The sequence below is a fragment of the Parasteatoda tepidariorum genome, chromosome 3, assembly GCF_043381705.1.
Source record: "Parasteatoda tepidariorum isolate YZ-2023 chromosome 3, CAS_Ptep_4.0, whole genome shotgun sequence".
Classification (NCBI taxonomy): Eukaryota; Metazoa; Arthropoda; class Arachnida; order Araneae; family Theridiidae; genus Parasteatoda; species Parasteatoda tepidariorum.
This window is the reverse complement of record NC_092206.1, coordinates 45,578,539-45,603,669: the sequence shown is the minus strand read 5'-3', so window position 1 is coordinate 45,603,669 and position 25,131 is coordinate 45,578,539. Positions and strand designations below refer to the sequence as shown.

Below are 25,131 nucleotides of genomic sequence, written 5' to 3'. Positions count from 1 at the left end.
AACTTTTTGACCTGTCTATTTTTATATTCTGATGGGTCTCGAGTTTTCTCGATAGTGGGTCTTAAACTGTAACAAAAGTTATGACATTGACAATTAACTTTTACAGGAACTGAAAATCAATTGCTATTTTCTCTTCCTTTGACAGATGAAACTTGATGGCACTTAACAACAGGAAAACGCAACTATAAGAATATTGTAGTTTAAAGGAAAGCAAACTGAATCCTTAAGTTCTAAAACTTAATCAAAATTTGCAAACAGTATCAAAGAAATAAAAAAAATAAAAAATTCAGATTTCAGAAGGCTATTTATCAAAACACTTTTTATTGATGAAAATTTAAAAAGAATATATAAGAAATAGCTTAGAGATGACAATGATTAGAAAAAGCTAATTTCTATTCAGATTATTTTCAAACATATTATGAAACACAATGAGTGAATGCTATACAAATATACACAGAAAATTCAATATTTACAATTTTTATTTTAAAATATAATTAGAAACAGGTAAGGTAGTTACTACTCTATTCAGCAATTGATAAGTCCATGCTTTCATTAGTTGAACTAAGCCTCAGAATGTCATTTAAAATCTCTCTTTCTTCATCCTAGAGTTAGAAAAGAATGCACTGTTTTTACATACTAATCAGACATTTTTTTTAGCTCAGTCATACTCTTCTCAAATATGAACAGTAAAGACAGCTCAAAAATTGTCAAAGCTTGAACATTCAAATATATGATTCACATGAACAGTATAAATTTTCATCAAGAACAGCAAAATATTTACATCAGCAATTGTGAAACAGATTAAAATTAGAACCAGCCCTCTGAACATAAGTTTTGATTTTATTCAAACTTAAAGTTTTTGATTTATCTGCAATGAAAAATTACTTTTCCTCAAGTTATTTAATTAGGAAATAATATGTTACAGAAAAATTCCTGAATATAATACATTTGGATAGTTAAGTAAGAAATAAATTATACTCACAATCAAAAACATTTTTTGAAGCTTTTTAATTACTGATAAAATAAAACATTAGGTTGTAGGATTTCTAATCATGCAATTCCTTCATTAAAAATGAATTTTCTCTTGATCAGAGATGCTTTAGAGATTTTGTCTAAGGTCGAGAACTCTTACAAAACCTTTAAGAGCTGCGAACGTTACTATATTTTCCCCCAAAAATTAAACCTTACAAATCTTTAAAAAAAAAAAAAAAGATTGTGAAAGAGAACAAAATGAAATATTAAATGATTGGCTCAACAATATGCATACGTTTGTATGAGTCATCGATCATGATGTGCTACTTATAGGATTATATACCAGAGGAAATAATTCTTCAAAATTATTAAAATACTTTTACAAACTTACAAAATACATTTTCATTTAGCATTCATTTAAGTAATTCTAGTTGCACATTTTATAACAAGTTCATATTTTTTTATTGGGCTTAAAATTATTATATAAGGCAAAAACTTAAAAGCTTTAAGGGAAAATTTTATGCCTTTATCTTTATATTTTAGAGGGTAGGATATATTTCTGATGATTCTTATTATTGGTATTTTTTATATCCTTGCAGAAGTTTCAAAAATGTTTTAGTAAAAACTTTCGCTTTTATAAAGGAAAATCAAAATTTAAACTATGAGTAGTACCATCAATTTTGAAATTTTCATTTTCTATGTTAATTTACAAAATTACAAGACTTTAACAATTTGACATAAAAATTTCTTTTACAAATTACTTTGAAAAATAAAAATTTGTCAAATAGTTACAAAATTAAAGATCAGGTAGGAAGTAGATTTTATTGATGAAAATTACAACTCGAAAATATTGTGAAAACTATAGTTACTTTAATTTTTTTAAATATAAATAATGCATTAAAAGATTTCATATAGAAAGAAAATTGTGTTTCAAAACAAAATATACTATATATACTATTACTATTTTGAATTTGTGAAAATTCCAAAAAAAAAAAAAAAAAAACCCCGAANCCAAAAAAAAAAAAAAAAGAAACCCTAAATGCAAACTAACTGAAGAACCTTAAAAAAAGCCCATCTCTCGTTTCAATGACAGGAACAGATAGTCAGAGGCCATTGATTGATTATGTTGTGTGGAACAAATGTACTAAAAGAGTGTAGTAGTGTAATTTTAAATTGACTGGATTTGACTCAAGAAGTATTTTAAATAGCATGAATGTGAATCGAGACATATAATTTTAAATCGCGTGAATACAAATTGCGATATGTAATTTTAAACCATATGAATATTCAATTGCGAAATGATTTTTAAATCCAGTAAATTCAATTTTGAATTGCATTTATATAGGTACGAAAATTAGTAAAAAACGAATTTTATTTTTCAGAAGTTTGAAAAAAAGCAATATTTTCTTTGAAAAAAATAGAACTTATTTTTTTAATTATTATTTCTTTTTTAAAAAACATAGAGTAGAATTCTGCATAAAATTTGAAAAAACTCATCCTTGAAAACTATTGCAACTATGCTTTCTGTTTCAAAGTTACTCAAATTTTACCAAACCAGCTTCACTATTTACCAAAAAAAATGCTAAGAAAATAATTATGGTGTTGTCCAAATAAATAACATTCCATGAATTTTTTACAGTCATTAAATTTAAAATCATTGTAAGCAATCTGGCATTGTCTCAGTAATCAAATTGAAAGAAAAAAAAAGATTAAACATTTATTAAAATCAGAGGATAACAGTCAAAGCCATTAAGTTTCAACAACCCAGATGAGACTAAAAAGCTGGAAAGACTTCCATTCAGATGGAGTGCTGACATTGAGAAACATTTGAAAACATTAAAAGTGACTCAGTGGAAACAACATGCATCTTATAAACTTCGATGGTAAATAAACTTGTTGAGGCAATCCTTGACCTATAGAGCCAAGAACTATAAAATCTGATTTAACAAATGAAATGTAAAATAATTAAAAAAAAATAGAATCTATAATACAATACCTTCTCAACAAATGTTTTCAGCGTTTTAGCTGTCTCCAGAATACTCTCAGCTAAGACATTCCACACACGAAAATCATACTGTGATAACATTGTGACTGATTGTACGCCATCCTGCACACAAACATGGCGTAATCGCTCACTGGAATCTTGATTATTTTGTTCTGGCACATTTAAAACTCTTTCATTATGTTTCTGAACATCTAATATTAATCGATTCACAGCCTCTGAAGTTCTTGCTACAGACACTAAATAGCCTTTATCTAAAATAGAGGAAAAATACAGAGTATCGTATTAGAGGTATAATAGCTAATTGTTTCCTAAACATAAATGTAACAATTCTACATAAATAAACTGATTTCTTGCATTGTGCCAACTTATATAAGTATTTCAAATAGAAATTCATTCAAATTTTACCGAGTATCTCAAAAAAGAAATAAATATAAACAATTTAGTTGTAAAATAACTACCATTTATAGTAACTAATCAGAGGATAAAATTAACGAATCCCTACAGCGAATATTTCAAGGAAATTAGCCTAACATACAGCAGAAAAAATTTATTTATTTTCCAGTTAGCAGTGGTATCTACTGATGTACTTTACGACTAATTTTTAAATTTGAGGAGAATAAATAGCTGGTTTTTTAATCAGCAAATAGCACAATATTTACTAGTTCCAGTTTTCTGATGGATTTTTCCAATTTACAAAGATCTATGTTTATAAAAAATGTTATATACTTCAGTGGTTCTTTTCTTGTAAAAATAGAGTTTCAATAATTTTCAAAATCCTGCCAAAAAGAGCATTAAAATAAACTAGCTTTATATTTAAAAAAAAATTTATGAAGCTGGTAAGTTTTAATTATAATAAATTTATTTTTGGCAAGAATATTGCAACTTGTTTTACATTTATTATTTTGACATTGATGATTTGAAGTAATGGTAAATTTTTTCACCTCAATAAAAGTATTTCAGTTTTTTTCTTTCAAGATTTTAATATCAATTTTATTTGAATAAATAGTACCATTTTTTTAAAATAGTTTCACTTTTTATTATTTACCTATTTAAGTATAAAAAAAGATGGAATAGAAAAAAAAGTACTTTAAAGAAAGAAGTTTAAAATATAAGTGCATTAGGCTAAACATTTTATTTTAACACTTCCTTGATATTAAAGATCGGGGCATAAAAAAATGTATCATTAAAATATTATTTTAGATATGAGTGCATTTAAATTAAATTTCTTAAGTATGTAAAACTAAGGTGTCTAAATAACAATGAATAACAGACAATTAAAAATGATATTGATGTAACCAATTTTGTGTAGAATCTTATCTTAAAGGCTATATCTAGTTAGGAAGTTATTAAAAACTAATTTAAATCCATTGCTAAATGTGACTAGAAATGTGACAATAAAGAAGGGTTGAACTGACAATGGTAATGATGTCACAAAATATTAATTTTTCACATATAAGTGAAATTATTTCTGCCTTACAATTTTAATGCTTGCAAAATAAGAAAAGAAACACATTTAAATAAATTAAACGCTTATTGTATACATGCATTTTGATAGTAAATGTAAAACAGAAAACAGATTAAACCAGTATAAAAGAGTTAGTACTGGAGTTGCCAAACTGTTGTTGATTCCAAGTGGTACTTTAAATAATTCTGATATTACTTAAAGTCGCTGCTCTTTATTAGTTTTTGTTAAGTTATTTTATTTTGGCTAGGTTATAATATTTATCATAACTTGATCAAAATAGGGCACTTGGTAAAATTTAGCAAACATATACACAGGCATGTATGTGTTAAAACATATTTAAAGCAGTAACACTTATTTATATTGTAAATGTTTTAATATTTAAAAGTAATTTAATATTCATAAGTAATATTCATTGTTTCCCTTAAAACAATAATTTTCCACACGCTAATTCATTTCCAATTAAAATTTAGTGAAATATAAAAGATTAAAATAGTTTAAAATATAAATAAATAAAAATAGTAAAATTTTTACCTGCTATATTAATTATTTACCTGTAATAACCCAATCTTTTCTCAAAAGTCCAGAACTTAGGAGAGTGTTGTAAGCTTCAAAGTATGAATGAATTGATAATACTTTAGAATTGAATAAGCTGTCTTCAATTTCAAGGTTGCTGACATATTCATAAAAAAGAGGTTTAAACTCATTCCATTTGTTAACTGCATAATAAAATAATAATAATCATTTAATACTTAACGGTCTTACACATTTCATCAAGTGAAACAAATTTTAAAGTAATATTTTCTAATAATTATTTTTAAAACAATTAGGCATTTTCAAACAGTTAAAAGAGTTTGAGATACTAATTTCTATTTGAAACTCGTTAAAAACAGTTATGTGAACTTGAATATTCACTACATTTTAAACTGATAGGAACAACAGCTGGGAGCTTTTTTTTGTGTGTGTATTATCTTTTTCTTGTGTGTGTATTATCTTTACTATATTGTTAAATTAACTAAATTACTTTTTTATGTTTGGAATTTTAAATCTCTTCATTTCATCCTTCCTTTATTTGTGATTATTAAAATATATATAATTGCTTGAAAAATTATTTTTTGAAAATAGTGGGAAATGAAACAGCATTCAGATAAAATTCTCTCAAATTAAAGAAAATTAATAAATGTTAATAGAAAAATTAAAATATAAATTTGAAATAATACTAAATAAATAAATTTGAAAAAAAAAGAGTATAAAAAATCATGATTAAAATACTAATTTTATTTATTCAAATGAAAATTTTTAAAATTAAAATCAGTTTTTCCACCTAGAACTGTATAGTGTAAATATAAAAAATATTTAAAAGTTAAATTATTATGTCTTTATTGGATTTTTATACAAAGTCTACATGAATACATATTTGTTAGTTAATATATAAGTAGTTATGCAATTAAGAATTATCTCATTAGTAGCAGAGTAGACAAAGTTGGTCAATTGATAATTTTTTCCTTCAAAAATCAGAGAGTGATTTTTAATTAAAAAAATTAAGTATTTACAGCCCCTGTTTAAATAGCTGAAATCAATCATTTGATTTAGATTCTCTACCAAATCTAACTCTTAAATAAACATGCGAAATAAATAAATCAATAAACATTAATTATTTTTTTCAGTTTGATAATTAATTATTTAGAGAATCAAAAGCTGCATAAATATTAACAAGTTTTTTTTTATTATGAAAGAAATATATTCAGTCAGTACTTAATGAATTCAATTTGATATTAATACTAAATATTTTTTGTTATTAATTAATTAATCACATTTTTTAAGATTATATATTATTTTGCTATTGTTTTACTGAAAGTCAATTTAAATAAAACCTATAAATATGGAGTAAAAAAGTTTCATAAAAAATTATTGATTCACATAAAAACAACAATTAAAAAAGATAATAAAATTTTTTCATAAAATAATCACCAACAAATAAGAATAGAATGATTACAAAAAACTAGCTGCATGTATGAAAAATCAAGCACTGAGTAGGTAAATGTGATTAAATATATGCATAGTGTCTAGAAAAACAATTATATATGACTATATTTACTAGATATTTTTTATTTAAGGAGTATAATGAATAGTTGAATAAATAGTTAAAAAAGCAATTGTAAAAATAACATACTTTATTAAATTCCATATCTTTAAACAATTTTTCTAGTTAAAAAGTTTTAAAAGTTGCGTTAGGAAAAGCAGAATTTAAAGACAAAGGAATCACAAAGTAAATTAGTTCAGTTAGTGAGTAATACATGCAATTAAATAAGGGGATTTTCAAATTTGAGGTATTTTTGAAACTGAAATGTTTTAAAAATAAAATTAAAATTGATCATTGTTGATGATTTTTGCATATAATCAGCCTAAAGATTGAATAAAAATTTAGATCTGTGGGGATCTTATAAGTCATCATTAAACTAAATACATTAACAGGTGAGAGACTTGACAATTTTATACAATTTCTTTACAACCATATGTAAACTTTTAAAGCTTAGGACATCATGGCTCAAATACGGTTCATAAACTTACTTTGTATATTACAAGTAATAAATGAAGCTTCACTAATTAACTTTTAAAAGCTGATGATAGACCAGGCAAAAATAAACAAATAAAATTTACCAAGCTTTTGAAAATTCAAAAATAATCTTTCATTTCAAGATTTCCTTTAAAACGATTTCCATACGGAATAATGAAAGCTATATTGAAAAGTGGTTGCATCATTTACTGAATAATTTTAAAATTGATCTTAATTTGAAAATTATCTTTGGAAACACACCCGACAGGAAAAGATCGAAAATTTCTGTCGGACAACACAAAAAAAATTAGTAAAAATTATTATAATTTAAAAAGAAATTCAAAGATGTCTTCTAGATTTACAATACAATGAATTTTTCAGAATTTATTAGTGATTTGAAATTATTTTTCATTTTGGACACTGGGAAAATATTTTTAAAAAAATTTGGCTTTGTCGTTTCAAATAGCTTATTTTTTAAGATTACTTTTTGTCAAAGATGTATAGAATAAAACTGAAAAATTTATATAATTATTATACATAATAACTCTTAATTATATGAATTTTTGGAAATTACAAACACCTAAGTCAACAAGATATTAAATTTTATAATAAAAAATTTTCTTTTGTCAGTCATCAAAATGCCTCAAATTTGAAATCCAACTATAATTGAATAAATAAAAAGAAATAAACAGCAATTCTCAAAAGTAATAATACAAATTTAAATCTATTTTAATACAGACAAAACCTTACCAAATTTTTCTACATTCAAAGAATACTGGCATAACAAATTCAATATACAGAAGAATTTATCCAAACACTCTTTCTTTTTTCTAAAAATAAACAATAATAATAAAAATACAAAATAGTAAATAGACCTATAACATAAATATAAAACATAAAAAAGTTTAAGAAAATAAATTAATGATTTAACCATTATGAAAAATCAGTCTTTAACAAGAATAAGTAAAAACAAATAAAAGTCGAGATAATAAGGATTTGTCATTAAAAAACGTCTTAATAGATTAAAAGTTAATACAAATTCATCAAATCGATAAGAAATTTAGAGTTTTGTATTAAACCAGATAGATTGAGCCCAGTTTAAAGAATGGCGTTGGGTTAAGACAACTGTATCAGCAGGTTAATTTGATTACAAGAAAAATGCATTAGTCACTATTAAATGTTATGTTTTTATAAAAATTTACTTTTAAACGATATGTAACACATAGCATAATATTTTGAAAAAATACACTCATTTTTATGATCGGCAAACATTAAAATTAAGACTGCTGGTATTAGTATCATAATATAATTGATACATAGATTCATGTGAAAATAAATCAATGCTAATAAAATATGCTATATATATGATACTATATTATAACCCTCAGAAAAAATCTTGTAATTGAAGAGGATTTTGATACACTTTTAACAGATCAAAATTTCTCTACCGCTTACCTTCCCACATTTTAAATGGTGTGTGAATGAAATGCAACAAAAAGGCACAACCCACCCTTCTCATTTATAATAAAATTGCTAGCAAGACTTGATTAATTCTTAAACTACCTCCTGACAACTGTTACAAGCTGGAAATGGATAGGGAGATTCCACATAAGTGACCATGTATTTTATTCTAACCTTCTTCACAGAAAAATGGAAATTCCATTCTAGCTGGTGAAACATGTATAAGCGGGTTAGTTGATTATCTGATATGCAATTAAGTAGAGATGACATAAGAAAATTAAATAATCTTTAAAAAGTGATAATTATGTCGTAATTATTAATTACTTTAAACGAATTATTAATACTGAATATGTGGAAAGTATAGACATTATGAAATATGCATAATACTACACAAAGACACTTACAATAACTGTTGACCAGAAACAATGAAAGCTTCCAAAAATGAATCTTGTCCCAATAGTTCAGTGTAAATAATATTTTCAGAAAAAGTGGTCTCCAATAAATCATACACAGCTAGTATTACAGAGCCTAAGGAGGAACTGATAAGTTACTCAAGTATATTAAAAAATAACATACACTATAAATTAAATAAAATAAAAATTTAAACCAATTTATTTAAAAGTAGCTTAAACATAGACAGTCTTCTGAAAATTACATATTATTTGCTGTTTTAAGTATTTGTTTGACATTAATGCAAAAGAGGAAAAAAAAAAACCAGCAGGGATACCTTTTGAAGTGTTCATCATAGATATAATTAACAGAAAGACTATTTTAAGTGGATTTTTTTTTTACTCAGATCAGAATATATCAGTTAAGCACTGATTCCTAATATAATTTCAGTTTTTTTTTAAGGGGAGGATGACTAATTTTAAACAATTGGTGATCACTAAAAAATGATGGGTTATCATTTAAAAAAAAATATATATATTGGTCTAATAATCTTGAGTAAGCTTATTTCAGATGTCTCATTAATTATATAGGTTTAAAACTAAACAACTGCTATAAGTAAAGTTATTTTAATCTAATATTTAGAAATTTATAGTTGAAGACATTACATATTTGGAGGGAAATATATTTAAAAATACAAAATTAAACTTGGAAATGGAAGAAGTGATTAAAATGACTCATAGTGAGATATATTTTTAAAGGAATGATAATCCAAGTTTTTGAAAGGATTAATAGATAAACTTTTACTGTAATATAAAATGAAAGAAACTATTCAATTATATGATTTATGATAGAAATTATATATCTTATCCATTTTAACCATAGGAAATTTGTAAGAACTGGTTCACCAAGAATCAGATTACATATAATAATTTTTTAAATTGCTGAGTAGTTACAACTTCAAAAGGTCTCAGTTGCTTATGAATGATAAGTTTAATGAAAAACTGAAGATGAATTCTAGATCAGCATTAAGAATAAAAGTTGTAGTACTGATTTTCAACTGCAATAAACATTACAAAAGGTTTCTTTATAAGTTTATAATAATTCTTAACACAGTCAACTATTTTTAATTGAACCTAAGGAAAATTGTTTTAATTTTAGAATTAAATTTCGAATGAGGGGGATTTTTTATTTTAAGGGAAGTTTTTTAGTAAGGGGAATTTAACACAATTTGTTATGACACCCAAGAGATTTTTATTCACTGTAACTACCTCATAATCACAAAAAAAAAAAAAAAAAAAAAAAAAAAAAAAAAAAAAANAAAAAAAAAAAAAAAAAAAAAAAAAAAAAAAAAAAAAAAAAAAAAAAAAAAAAAAGACAAATTGTCAAGTAGTGTCACACACACACACTAACATTTAACCCCGCGCCTATGCCCCTAAAAGGGCATTTATCGGTTAATGGTTAAGGTTGGAAGACGAGACAGATAGAAAAAAGAGAGGAAAAAATAGCAAATAGAAACAAAAAAGAGAAGAAAATAAAAAGAAATATGAAAAAAAAGAAAAAAAAAGAAGCGATTATTCTATTTGTTAGGGCATTTGATTAAAAAGTATCCAGAGCTAATTGGCCAAGTTTAGTTGTGGTTGTTGCTCAATATTGCATAATTTTGTCATTTTTTCATGAAAATTATTTCAGGATTTCCTCGTATTCTTCTAGAAAATTAATGAGGTTGGTTGCCTTCTGTTTCAACTTTGTATTCTTACAGATGGATCTCTTCCAGGCTATGAGGAATTCTAGCTTCGGTTGTTTAAAGTGGTAGGATGTGGTAAGCGGACATTCTATTGCATAATGCCACACTGTTCCTACTCCTCCACAGGCACATGTATTGTCAGTTGCCAGGCAGAATCGCTTTAGATATGCTTTAAAGGAGCCATCAAGTAGTGTCATGAAAGGAATGACAGCATGGACATTTAAGTCCATGAAAGGAATGACAGCTTGACTATCAATATGCTAAAATAATTTAAAGTTACAATGAATAAAAATAGGCAAGTCTAATAAAAAATAACAAGAAATTGTAAAGATAAATTAAATTTTAAATAGGAAAAAATATTTATCACATATTTAGTTAGTTATCATGGCAAGTTCAACTTTAGAATGTGACACAATTTTCCATACTTGACAAGTTTTATATTCTCTAAAATTTAAAATGTGTTAGTAATTCTTTATAAATAATTTCACTTGTTTTTAGTAAGTTCAATAAGTTTTTAGAAATCCAATGTTCTCTATTTATTTCCTCCCACACTAAAGAAAAAACAAATGTGAGACTTCTTTGAGAGTTTTCTCTTCTTTTCTCATTTAAGCTTTTATATGCGTCAAGTATTGACATAATGCATTTCACAGGATGATAACAAGAAATTATGAACTATGATGATTTCTTATTCTATGTACAACTTTAGATTCACCAACTTGCAAAAATAAGTAACTGCAACTGTATTAATATATTGCAGCACACAAACTTCCTAGAACAAGCAATGAATTGAATGGAATAAAGTATTCAATTCAGTATGGATGTCATTTGTTTATCAACCTGGTTAATTCATATTAAATAACATTAGAGCAGTCATATTATTTAAAAGCCATGAATTTTTTTCTGATTTACATGAAAAAAGGGCTTTTATAACCCAAAACAAAACAAAGCTTGTTATTTGTAAATTTGTTAAAGAACAAGTTTTATTATTAAGACCAGGAAATGATGTTAGTTTGAATTATTCAATATTTCATATTATCTGTTTTTGAAACTTAAAACAGCTGACTGTATTAAAAATCAATATAAAGATCGTAAGCACACGGAAATAATACCATTTCGGAAAGCTATTATGAAGATTTTTAAAAACTAGCAAAGAGTTTCATTCAATGACACTTTCTAGTAATGCAGACTCAGAAACAGGGACAAATGGAATCATAAATGTCCAGAAGGTTATTTGCAGAGCCACTACTAAAAAATAAAAAATATGTATACATTTGTTTCACAGATAACAAATAATAATTCTTTAAGCAAAAATAACATTTATATATTATATAAATGTCAAGTACTGTATATCCCAGTGTATGCATCAACCCCTACTTTTTAATGCTGAGAAAGCAAATTTCAGGTAAGTTGAGTTTATAAGTTATCTCTGAAAAAACCAAATATGAAAATTTCTGAAATTATAAAACGTAAATAGTAAGTCTACAAAATTTTTTCAGGTAAAAAATATTTCACATTGTTTTCACTGGATATGATACATTTGCCCTCAATTAACGATCTTTTAAAAACTGTGAAATTTTTAATTTTTTAAATGAGGAGGAAGACAATTTTTGTGGGACTCTAGCAGATGAAGAGGAAGTAGAATCCATCGCTTAATGGAATTACTTAAGACAACACTGCTAACGTTATTAAAACAGACACAGATGACGTTTCTGAAATCTTCAAATTTGTAGCTTTATTTTAAGTTTGAAAAGTTTTCATTGTGTTGTATTTTTGAAATACTCATAAATAAATTAATTTTTATAATTCTTAATTTTTTTGGACATAATTTAAAGTACTGGTTCTAAAAAAACCTGCAAATATAAAGTAAAATGTGAGAGAAAATGCATAATTAATTTTATATAACATATTAAAAATAGTTTTTGAAAGGGGTAAACTGATACAGTATTTATATCCATCTCATTGTTTTTAATTCATTGATATTTCAGGATCAACAAACGTCCGAATTTTAGTATACAAGCGACTTTGTAAAATTTGGTGTATTTAAAAAGTTGACTAATACAACGGGATATACGGTAGTCATATTAAAATTAATAATGTTACCAAATTAGATTAACCAACCAAGAGTTTTACATTTGAACAAGTTTGTACAGAAATTTATTTATATTCATTGACTTATTATTTTAAAGGAGGTTTCTTAGCAGAAAACACAAATGGACTGCTGTCTTTTGGTATCACAAACACTCAGTTGGTTAAATATTGATTAAGCTAACATATTTTATAGAATGAAAAGGTTTCTAAATATGATAAGAGCATGCCTTTTTTGTCAACTACATTTAACACTTTAAACAATCATAAAATTAAAATGAATAATTTTATTACTGATCACTTGATAACTTTTGGCTTCTAATAGTTTAATTTTCTATAAAATTCATAAAAAATTAATAAATAAAATTTGTAAATCTAATATTTAGATAAAACTAATCAGATGTGATCCAGTTCATAAGATTGTTTGAATGTAGAGATTAAGAGCTGAAATTTAAAACACAAAAATTTAGTAAGCGAACTATACACAACAGGGTTTGTTGATTTAAATCAGCTTGATTTAAATCAACTGATATTTTATACCAGGGTTGGCAAGATTTTGCCACAGGTGGAAAAAACCATGGTAAATACCGGTAAAAANAACAGTGTTTTAAATTATTGATACTTTTATTATTTTCTTTTTTTAGTTTTAAAATTTATTTTAAATGAAGTGCTGCATTAATTAATTTTAGTTATCAAAATTACTTTCTGTCTTGATGTGTGATAAATCCAACACATTTGAAATTACCTTTTTAAAAATCTTTTGATACTTGAAATTGAAAATACAGATTAAAGTAAACATTCAATGCTGTCTTAATATAGACTTGCATAGCTGTAGAAAGTAATTAATAAACATGAATTTTTTCAACATTATATTTTATTGGTGGAAAATGTATATTTATAAAGCTTGACGTTATATTAAAAAGAAATTACCCTAATATGCCAAAAATCGAAGAAAAAAAAATGCTGAGAGATTCAGACAGTTTTTTCCTGATATAGTGTCATTCTTCCTCTTCAAATTCTTTCAAAGTCTATTCAAAGCAGTAGGGATATTAACTGGTAACAGGGTGCATGTTTACAGTATCTTCGTCAGACTTTCTATTTCATTACAGATTTTTTATAAGAAATTTTGTGAAAAAAAATTCCAATGGGCACATAGATTTTTAAAATTTTTTTTTAGCTTATCTATTTTGATATAGAATTAAAAATAAATATTTTAATATTAAAATATATAGATTAAATATTTATTTTTTGATGAATGACTAAACAAAATCTGTTACATTTATAAAGTCTTTTTAATTATAAATCAAAGTTCTTACAGTGTATTTGAATGAAAATCAAAAATAATCTGATTTAAATCAAAAATAACTGATTTAAATCAAAAAAATCTGGCTTTTTTGATTTTTTTTAAAAAATCAAAAAAATCACAAACCTTGTACACAACTAATAAAGAAAGAAGGGTATATCAGAAATATTTTTAACTGATAAACAAATTAATAGCTTTAACTTACTGTTTAAACTGTTTGAAAGAATATCTTTCACATTAACCTTGAAAAAAGATTTTTCTCCATATGCTTCAGACCATAAATTTTTAGAATTTTCATGTTTCAGACCATTTACAATTAACCTAAAACAAAAAGCTTATAAAATTATGAAATATGGAAAAAGAAAAACTGATATATTTCAATAAAATTTTATGGTTAAAATTTAATCTATAATTTTTATCAATATTTTGAGTATCTAATATGGGAAAAAAGTACATTCCATTAATTATAATTAAATGCAACTTTATAGTTATTTAACAAAGAAACAAATACTCAACACACCTCATTACTTGTATCAGTGTTGGACTATCAGATGTTCCAGATAATAACAGAACAGATGACCTAAACATATAATTATATTATTAGTTAAGCACATAATAAAATAAAACAGTTTTTTTAATTAAAAACTAAACATCAGAAAAACAAAGTAAAAATTTAATAATAATTTTGAGGAAATTAATTTACTTTAAATTATAATTTAATCAGTTTAACCAAAGTATTTGGTCTTCTTATTTATTTTAGAAACAATTTTAACTCCATTTTTATCTAAAATAATAAACACTTTAACTTGTTCAGACTTAAAATAACTTTTGAAAATAAATAAAATTGAGTAGTTTTCAAATGTTTCTTTTTGTAAAGAGTTTATCAATAGTCATTATTTTACTTATATTTTGCTTCACAGAACTTTCATTAGGCTTTTATTGACAAACATTACAGAAAAAGTTTGTATCATGAATTTTTATAACATAAAGAAAACAAACAGAACATAGATTATTTTTAATCAATATTTTATTTTGGGGAAAGGTTTTTAAGTTAGATTTAAAAGTAAGATAAAATTTACACTGAATGTAAAGTATCTCACTTAGCAGGGATAAGATTGGCCAAAAGCTGAATTTCCATGTGAGTAAATTTTACACGTGTGCAATCCTTTAATAATAAATTCCTGACAATTTAAGATAAACAAAAATTGCTATTTTAGATCGAAAAAATTGCATGATAATCAGCAACTGTTTAGATAATTATTTTTCATATGATTAGAATTTCGCATTTTATATCATAAATAACAGCAGCATTATTTCTTAAATTTTGGTGCTGAGTTAATCAACTCTTTTTCCACAAAAAATTGAATAATTTTTTAAGTGATTGCTTTTGTTTACTATATCTTTTTTTCTTCTTCTTTTTGCTTAATTTGCTGAAAACGCTTCATGTTTTACAAAACAAGTAAAAAATCCTTTAAAAAGGTCAAATTTCTCATAATGCAGCTTGTGATTGAGGGGAAACAGATTGGTGATTAATTTAGTCGTTAGCCCATCTTCAAACAGCTTTCCACAAATCCTATTTTTTCTTTCTTTACCTGACTTTGTCACATTCTTCTTTGCAAGCACAGAATGCAAGTTCTGAATATGCATACTAATAATTGTTGATAGAAAAACAGTCACATTTATAGTAACTAATTTAAAAAAAACCTACTTTTTACAAGAATTGCGATAATTGATTTTAAACTCGTGTGAATACGAATCGTTACATAGGGTTTTAAAAACGCGTAAATACAAATAGTGATATTGGATTTTTAAATCTCGTAACTAAGAATCATATTGTAGTATATTCAAATCGCGTGAATAAGAATCGAAATGTTAGCAAATTCTGGGCTTGAGACTTTTAAAAAGTTCGTTTGAAGCAGCGACGTTTGAATTACGAAAATAGGAACTATCTGGCGAGCGGGTAAAAATGAGAAAAATTGTATCTTCTGTGCGTAAAAGTGGCGAAAATAGCTAAAATGTGGAAGGATTGACAGATATATAGGTTGAATTTTCTGTTTATCTTTGAAAATCGGAAATGAATATAATTATTTTATTTCAACGTCTAAATTTTTCAAAAAAGCAAAATATTTATTAAAAAAAATTTTTTTTTTAAAAAGTTAAACTTTTAGATAATCAAGAGTTTTTGATAAAAAGGCTGATATTCAAGACACAAAAGTAAAAAAATCTCATCCCTGACTTAGTTACAATTTCTTAAATTTAAAAACTGTTTCATACACCATTTTTATAGCTGTCTATATGTAATGTTATAATTTTTCGTTTTAATACATATAATTTTAGCGCCAAAGGAAAAACTCATCTAATTAGTTCCAAACTATTCCTTTAGAAAGAGATTGACTTTATTAAACTCTTAGATTATATATTCAAGAGAAAAAAAAGAAAAATTATTAAAAAATCTACTTAATTTTTTTTATATGAAAGTCTTCGTTTCTAATGAACAATTTTTATAACTTTGAAAAATGATAAAAACAAATTTGAATCGAAGATTGAAGAACAGCTCAGCTTTATAAAACTTTTCTGTAAAAACAGAGTATTTAGGATTTTAAAGTTAAAACATTTTTAATAAATACACCATTACTAAAAACAATTCTTGGTTATTTTTCCTCAAAACCTTTTTGAACAAATGATTTTCTTTGAAAAATAGCTACAAAAAAATATTGTTTAAAAAATTCACATCCAACCATCACTTACATTAACATTTTATTTTCCAGTATAATACTGCAAAGGGGTGGAAAAGTTGATAGATTAGCCATTATGCCAACAATAATCTCCTAAAAACATACATATTTTTAATAAGCATCACTAACTAAATTTGGAAATAAAATAACTGAACTAGACTATACCAAAACTAAGCAAACTAAATTTTTAATGATATTTAAAAAAAAAAATTGATCTGAAATAAAACATCAAGTAGAAAAATAAACAAATAAAACCAGAAAGTCAAGTGAAAATATAGGGTGTTTAATTTTAAACTGACAATACCCAGAGGCTCCTAACTACAGTGTTAATGATTGAATCTGCATGAAACATTAATAATGTAATAAACTTTAAATGCATGTTAATTAAATTGTAGAACCGAAATTTAGGCTGAAAAAAGAAATAATTTGAAGTTCATCAATAAATGGAGTTGTAAAGCTATTTCCATTTATATGCACATAGAGCACACAAGTATGCAAGCTAATGAAAAATTCTGTTATTTTTTGAATTGTTATCTTTCTTTTTATTACCTTGCTCTCTGATGTCAAAATTTCACACGATTTTTTCTTTTTTTTAAAGCCACAATCGTGACTTCGTGATCTAAATAATATACATTTGAAGTTTCATTTGGATCCATTCAGTAGTCGTAGCTAGGAGCCTCTGAGTACAGAAAGTTTAATTTTAACCATCTTGTAGAATAAAACAAAAAAGTCTAAGAAATCATATTTATAATATTAAAAATTTGTAACAGTTTAAGAAGTCATATTTATAAAATTAAAAATTTGTAACAGTTTAATTTCTTTCTTAATCTATAAACTACAGCTATACATTTTTTTGAGCACAATATATTTTGTTAGTATATGACAAATAATTAAGACACAGATAAGCTCCAAAAACCAGAGTTCTTTGCTATCCATACTTTGTTTGCCATAACAGTCATTCCAAATGAGGAATTAAATTTACTTTGTTTGCCATAACAGTCATTTCAAATGATTAATTAAATTTCAAAAGCATAAGTTCAAGCTATATGTTTAAACAAATTTAAAGACAAACTACCTAAAAATGCCCATAAAATACTCAAAAATTAAAAAAAAACTTAAACATTTACATTATTAAAACCACTGATAATCTTTGATCAAGAATGGTATGCATGAATATGTTAGGCTTAAAAATAAAATATAAATTATTTGGTAGCACACACATACAAAAATATACTACAAAGCATTTTCTAAAAAATATTTACATCAACAATGCCACATATTACTTTTTATCAATAATACTATAAAAGAATACATAAAATTTAAAAATAAAATTTTATCCCGAAAAATTTCTGTTTGTAATAAAGAATTTGCTAGATTTGTCCTTAAAAACTAACCAAAAAAATATAAATAAATAAACAATAAAAAAAGAGACACGAAACAACTGTTACTACTTTTAAAAGCAATTATTTATTTTCATCATTTTTAAAATAAGCAGAAATATTAATGAAAAATGATGGATGAGGATTTATCGAATGTAATTATTGGAATTTGTCGCCATATATATTAAATAATACATATTAGTTTAAATATTTTAAGATGCAGATGAAAACCTAATTTGTGAAGTAAAAAACATCTTAGTTTCTGAAAAAAAGATACACACAATGATGAGTTTTAAAAATAATTTAAACACCTAAGTATTAAATAACGTTTATTAATTTAATGACTTATTAAGTGTCAGTGTAAAACTAATGTGTTGAATTATATATTTTACAATTTAAAAGCAATTGTCATTACCAAACAAATTAAGAGGATAAAATTTTTATCTACTGGTAGTCCAAGAATGATAAGTAAAATTACAGAATTATAATCAATATGATTCTATAATTTCAACCAAAAATTAGGAAGAACTTGCATCTGTTTTACTGACCAATAATCGTGGACTTTGTGTTTTTTCTACAACATCTAAAAATATCCCACATATTCCAGAATCTAGTAGGAACTTGCCGACTTCCTATAGAGAGATGAAGAAACAGGTTAAAAATAGAAAAAATATTTCATCACTATTTTAATATTTTTTACTAGATAAAAGTGAAAGTTAGAAAAAAAATAACTAAAGACTACAAAGAATAAAAATATACAAAATGTTTCTATCCTTTTTGCATTAATAACTTTTTCTTCTTTCCTTTTTGTGCTATAAACTTTATAAAAAAACTTTATATGAAGTCTGTAGCAGAAGTAAAAATTTAGAAATTATCCAGAATCTGGAATGCCTAGGGCAAAATAAGGAAATTTTACTACTGGCCAATTGTAGCATTTTTACCCGTAACCCATTTTTAATATTTAAGCAACTTTTACAGAAATTTAAAATAGTTTTAAAATAGTTCCAAAAAAACTTAATCTGAAAAATGTCAAGCATTTCTCAAAATATGGTAAGCACTACAAGGTACATTTCGAAAATGAAGAAAATTTTCAAGTAACAAGCCTGAAATAGTAATTTTCAGATCATTATAAAATATTAAAAATTCCATTTATATACAGTGAAACCTCCTGTAATGGACACTCCTGCAAAACGGACGCCTCTCAATACGGACATATTTTTAATTCTCCGGAAATCTTCTATGAATAAACCATTACGTACATTCTCCGCAAAGCGGACACTCCCGTAACCGGACGCGGACAGTCATTTTGGTCCTGAAACGTTGTTTTTTATCTCTACAAACCGGACACTACTTTTTCTAAATAAATTGCAAGCTAAAAAAATTCAACTTTTCACCATTTTTAAAGCATGTAAATAAAACTTTTTGCCTTATCCATAACTAAAAATATTGTTAAGCTATTTCACCACCGAAAAATCAATCTTTCTTTTCTTGGATTTACACGAAATGAAGAAAGCACCTTTTCATCTTTCATTGGCGATGAGTTATAGTCACATCGGAAATCATCGTGTGAGCACATCGTTACTTGACAATTCGCGAAGGAAGAAACACAAGGGGAAAGATCGTCTAGTCACATCGGAAATCATCGTGTGAGCACATCGTTACTTGATGCTTCGCGAAGGAAGAAACATAGGGGAAAATATCGTCACGACAATCGATGTCGCCGCATGATCGGGGGAAAATGCTCATCGCGCGTGCTTGCGANTAAGAACGCATAGTTTTGCGTGTCCTTTTCATCATAATGTGATCCTGATAAGCTGTGCCGGAATTGTCCGGAGTCTTGTCCATTCCCCTCCCGTAGGGAGCTTGGACGTCAACTGTTAGCAATGCCAGCCTACATTTAATAAACCTGTTTAGAACGTCTGATGGCTTATGACTGCAATTATTTCAAGCTAAATACAACACTAATAACAGGGTTGGAGCCCTGTTATTACATATATATATATATGCACATGGGGAGCATTTTTGACAAAAAAAAAAAGAAGAAGCTAGCAAGTGGCAAACAGATTTTTAATAGCCATATTTTAGTACATTGCAGCAGGTGTCAACAGTTGATTTTGCACTACGTCAGAAGATTTAAAAAAAAAAAAAAAAAGGTTTAAAATAGGAAGCATTTTATTTAAAATTTGTCAAAAAATAAGTAAGCTTTTGTAACAAAATGTATAATTTATTGTTTAGTAAAAAATACAACAAAAATTAATTCAATACTCTGATAAAAAAATATAAAAAAATAGCCAATGTTTTGAATAGCAATGGTTAATTTAGAAACAGTAGATTAGATAACAGATAACCAAATTTAAAAATAAATAAAAAATCTAGTGAAGGGATATTTTATAACATAACTAACCTTAATAGTAACAACAAGATTTTAATTGGAAATTCTCTAATATTACAATCATAGTGAGAAGTTGATTTCTCTTGAGTTTACTTACTTTAATAATTATATTCCGTACCACAGAAATTGAAATAAAACAACTTACTTCAGATACTGACATATCCCACAGGGCACATGCATCTTCTTCTATCTTTGGATCTAATTCCACAATGTCTGTTTCTAAAATCTCATTTTCTACAGAATTTTTGTGAGTTTCTCCAACTTTATCACATGCCTTCAAGAAATATTCATGAAAAAAAATTATCAAAGTTGCAAATAACTAACAATATAAATTTTTAATTATATTTATAGCGATGAAGAAAGTTTGTGGTTGCAATAGAATAATTAGAAATAAAATGTAAGAATTTTTTTTTGAACAACGATAGCAATATCTGTCTGTAAAATACTTATATTACTATAGTTTACAGTCTATAACATATTAACATTGTAAACATGAAAGAAAATCCCACATTCCTTCTTTCATTAAATAAAAACCAGTGTCAATATAACATGCACTAATCCATCCAACTCTTATCTGCAAACTTATATTTTTTCCCCCATCAAAAAAGCACATTACAATATTTAAAATGCTGATTATATGCAATTTAACAATAATTCAACTTTTTAACGTCTAGAAAAAAAATGTTTTGGTCCAGTTGGAGTTTTAACTTAGGAATATAAGACAATAAGTCAAAGCAAAATACCTTATGTTCAAATGCATTAAATGTTTAAAAAAACATGAAGGAATAATTTTATAATATGAGGAAATATTAAAAATATGAGGAAAATCTTATGCTTTGATATCATTGTTTTAAAAAAAAAGATTCTTATTTTACCAACTCACTTCAATGATATTCATCAATATTTTAATAATCCAGTGTTTGCTGTACACAGTATTTCCAATGCGATCAGGAAAAAGATCTTCACTATTCAAACTTTCTGGAGGTGGAGGGTTTTGATCTAGAAACAACCTTTAATTATAAACACTAAAAAATATCAAGCTATTGAACACATTCACAAAATGCAATTCTCTCCAAATTAAAATAAGCAATATCAAGTAAAATTAAGTAAGACAGTAAAGTTAAATACACAGAGAAAAAATATTTTTTGCGTTATCTTAAATATTATCAAACTTGTGCAACTACTGTATAATTCTGAAGAAAAAAGGCTATCCATACCTGAGCCAAAAGCCTCATGTCAGAATCACAGTGACATTATTGCAGAATGTTACGGAGCTTTCACGGAATTATTTTTCATTTGGGTTACAAAAATTTTGCAGAAATTTTTTTTGCAGAATACCTGCAGAATTTTTCCTACATTTTTTTTCCCTGAAGAATTGTTGTCAAAAGATTACCTTTATCACGTACTCAGAAAGGGAAGAAATGATACAAAATTTGACTTAGGTTTTAAAATCCTGATTCTTTTCATTGCTCAGTTTATACTATCGATCTTTTAATTGTTATTATTATTTTTAAATAATGATATTACAGCCTGAGAAAATTGAATCGCAAATAAGAAGTCACTCTGAAAATGTTTGAATTGTGTTAATTTTATTATTAATACCTACAGTGTTTCGATAATTTTTTTGACAGTTATAGCTACGAATTTTTACATTCTGATTAATAATTTCATTTTTGTGTTTTTCAAGCAAATTTATTTCAACAAGCAAAATACAAAATTCGCGCTTGATTGTTCATTTTAAATGAGACAACTCACCACTCTCTACTTTTTGGCAGTTACACATTACCACATGGTTTTAAAATTGACGTATTCTTCATTTGATATTATTTTGACATGTAAAATCGAATGTAAAATTTGTTGCAAAATTATTTGTTGACATGTANTTTTACATTCTGATTAATAATTTCATTTTTGTGTTTTTCAAGCAAATTTATTTCAACAAGCAAAATACAAAATTCGCGCTTGATTGTTCATTTTAAATGTGACAACTCACCACTCTCTACTTTTTGGCAGTTACACATTACCACATGGTTTTAAAATTGATGTATTCTTCATTTGATATTATTTTGACATGTAAAATAACACAGAAGATTTGTTGCAAAAAGCTAGAAAAAATTCTACCAAAGGTACCAAAAGTAGGTTTTACTATTTTTTTAAAAAATTACCGGAAATTCATAATCATAACCTATAAATACGTAAATGTGAAAAATTTTTAAAAAATTTGCATGCTATCTGCTATTTTCGACGACCTCAAAGTCCTGAAACTTAAGAACTGGAGGGGAGTTGCCATGGACAGAGGGAGCTGGAGAAGGCGTGCTGTTGAGGCAGCCAAGGCCTGCAAAGGGCTGCTGCGCTCCTGAAGAAGAAGATCTGCTATTTTGTAACTTTAAACTTCTCAATAAGACTACTCAGAATTTAAGTACATTTGTTACTTTTTGTTCATAAATAAAAACCCATTAAAAGTTCCTATGACTCTTTCCTTCCTACTTTTGTTGTTTACCTCCCTACTAAAGCCTTTCAACTTACTAGCCCGGATTGGCATTATCAGCAGCACAAAAAAAAAAGAAAAGAAATCGGATGTTAACAGCAAGAATTATATGAATTCTGAAGCTAACATAGTGAACTTTTCCTATTCGTTTCAAACTAAAAAAATTTTTTTTCTTCTTACTACAACTTTTATTGGCTTCTTTTTTAATTGTATTTAATTTTGTAGTTTCCAACAACCCTCAGTTTTTCATCAGAATTTATTTTTTTTAACTTTCAGCTTACATTCATTAATGTACAGGGTACTAGGCTACTTTATCATAAACGGTAACGAAAAAAAAAATCACATGATTGATTAAATTCATTTCCAATAAATATGAATTTCAAATTTCATTTATAATTAATTAAAAAATATTAGTAAAAATATTAATAACTAAACCTAAAAATAGTATTTATAAAAAAATTCAATTCCTTATTTGTTTATTTTTTTGTATATTNTGCTCGAATTTCTCTGTATATTTGATTTGAGTTGCAGTGAAACCTCTCAGACCAAAATTTAATATTTAAATCAAGACTGTACTCAGTTTGATAGGGACTGCTCCTCAGGAATATCCTTGACTAAAATTTTGTATTTGAACCTTCAAAATATGAACACATGGACAATTTTAAAAATAAATTCTATCACTAATATTAAATATCTTAGATGTTATGATAGTTACTGTTTGCTTTTTGTAACTTCTCAAAATAAAAAATATTTAATTTACAATTCTTTTTAAATGTTGGTCTTGGTAGTAGATTTATGGTAGTGCTTGGTAGTACATTATTCATCAAATGTCTTCAAAATTTTGGCAACCATACAAGACGTTAACTCCAGGTAAGAATCTATAATTTTTCTTGTATATTAGGAGAACCAGGCGGGCACACTTGGCCATTTTAATTAACTTGAGCTGGCAATCACATATAAATTATAGCCTGCATATAAATTAAACATAATGTTACGTGAAATTGTTTTATTAAAAAGGTATGATACAACATCATGTTATGAATAGTTGACCATGTAAAGCTAAGCACAGATTGAGGTAGGTGTATAGATTCCTCCCAAGACTTCTAGGTTACTATTCCTGATCGATTTTTACCTCAAGCTTGGAAAAGGGTGTCATCAAATATTATTATACTTGTATTTTCAATACAACACCTTTTTTCAATTGAAATTCCAATTAAACAAACCACATATGAATCTGGAAGACTCTACAAGCATGCTATGCACTACAAGATGCAACTCAAAAAGTACCTAAATTTTACAAAATATAGCCAAATAAGGGATAAAAAATAAAACATGGCCAATCTTGCAACTTATTTACGAGGGATATTGATTTCCTTAAAATTGTTTTAAGCTATAGAGAGAATGTACACATTACTGAAAACTCTTATGAAAGGTAAAATCAGGTGCAAATTTAAACATAAATCACATTGATAAATCTTATTAATGTGAATCCTAGAATATTTAAGCCTGCTCACATCTCCCCATTAGAGGAGGAATATACCGAAAGTTTTATATATTTTTTCTGCTCTTATGAAGCTTGTTATTGTTTATCGAGAATCAAGAAATGTATGATGATTCATATTGTATTTTTATTTCCAGAAACAAATAACTGGTTTAAACTGGAGCAAAAGGAAAACTAACTATATTTTTTTAAAGTAGAAACTAAGCCCATTCACATAATTATATGTACTAATCAAATTCTTAACAGATATACATACATTTTGTATAGGTTAATCTTGATTAAAATAAATTTAAATTTGATTAGCATCATTAAAGAGGAATGTACAAAGAAAAACAATTATTAACATAATATCTTTCAAACTACAAAATATTACTAAAATATGTATCCATTAATGCATAAGTTCACTTCTGTTACAAAATAAAAATTGTTGATTGTTATTTAACATTAATTATTTATTGTACAAACAATAAATACCTTGTTCATTTGACATAGTATCAAGTTGTGTAACAAAGTGATTAAAAACGATTCCTTGTCACTTAAAAACAATTTTAACAATAAAACAATTCTGAACTTTAACATAAATACTTGAGAAACACTAATTCTTAGTTTTAAAACAAATCCCCAGACGATAAATAACGGGTGTGAAAGTGATCGAAT

The 25,131-nt window shown here is 25.9% G+C and overlaps 1 protein-coding gene across 1 annotated transcript; it reads right to left on the bottom strand.

Annotated features, from left to right (window-relative positions):
- Window positions 1–302: 302 nt before the first annotated feature.
- On the bottom strand, window positions 303–25,095 carry LOC107456220 (uncharacterized). Its single transcript, XM_016074023.3, has 12 exons — window positions 24,949–25,095; window positions 21,369–21,484; window positions 20,631–20,759; window positions 18,642–18,725; window positions 16,728–16,807; window positions 14,500–14,559; window positions 14,185–14,300; window positions 8,862–8,985; window positions 7,747–7,826; window positions 4,994–5,158; window positions 2,969–3,228; window positions 303–602 (listed from the first exon to the last, which is right to left on the bottom strand). The coding sequence occupies exons 1-12, from the start codon at window positions 24,962–24,964 to the stop codon at window positions 522–524; spliced, it is 1,311 nt and encodes a 436-aa protein (XP_015929509.1). The 5' UTR covers window positions 24,965–25,095; the 3' UTR covers window positions 303–521.
- Window positions 25,096–25,131: the final 36 nt, after the last annotated feature.

Bases quoted from the DNA above. Each gene is read 5' to 3' on its own strand.
- LOC107456220 (XM_016074023.3), bottom strand. The intron at 18,726-20,630 runs GTAAGTTGTTTT...ATCTCTCTATAG, and splicing joins GGGATATGTCAGTATCTGAA to GAAGTCGGCAAGTTCCTACT. The intron at 5,159-7,746 runs GTAAGGTTTTGT...TTTATTATGCAG, and splicing joins TTTGAATGTAGAAAAATTTG to TTAACAAATGGAATGAGTTT.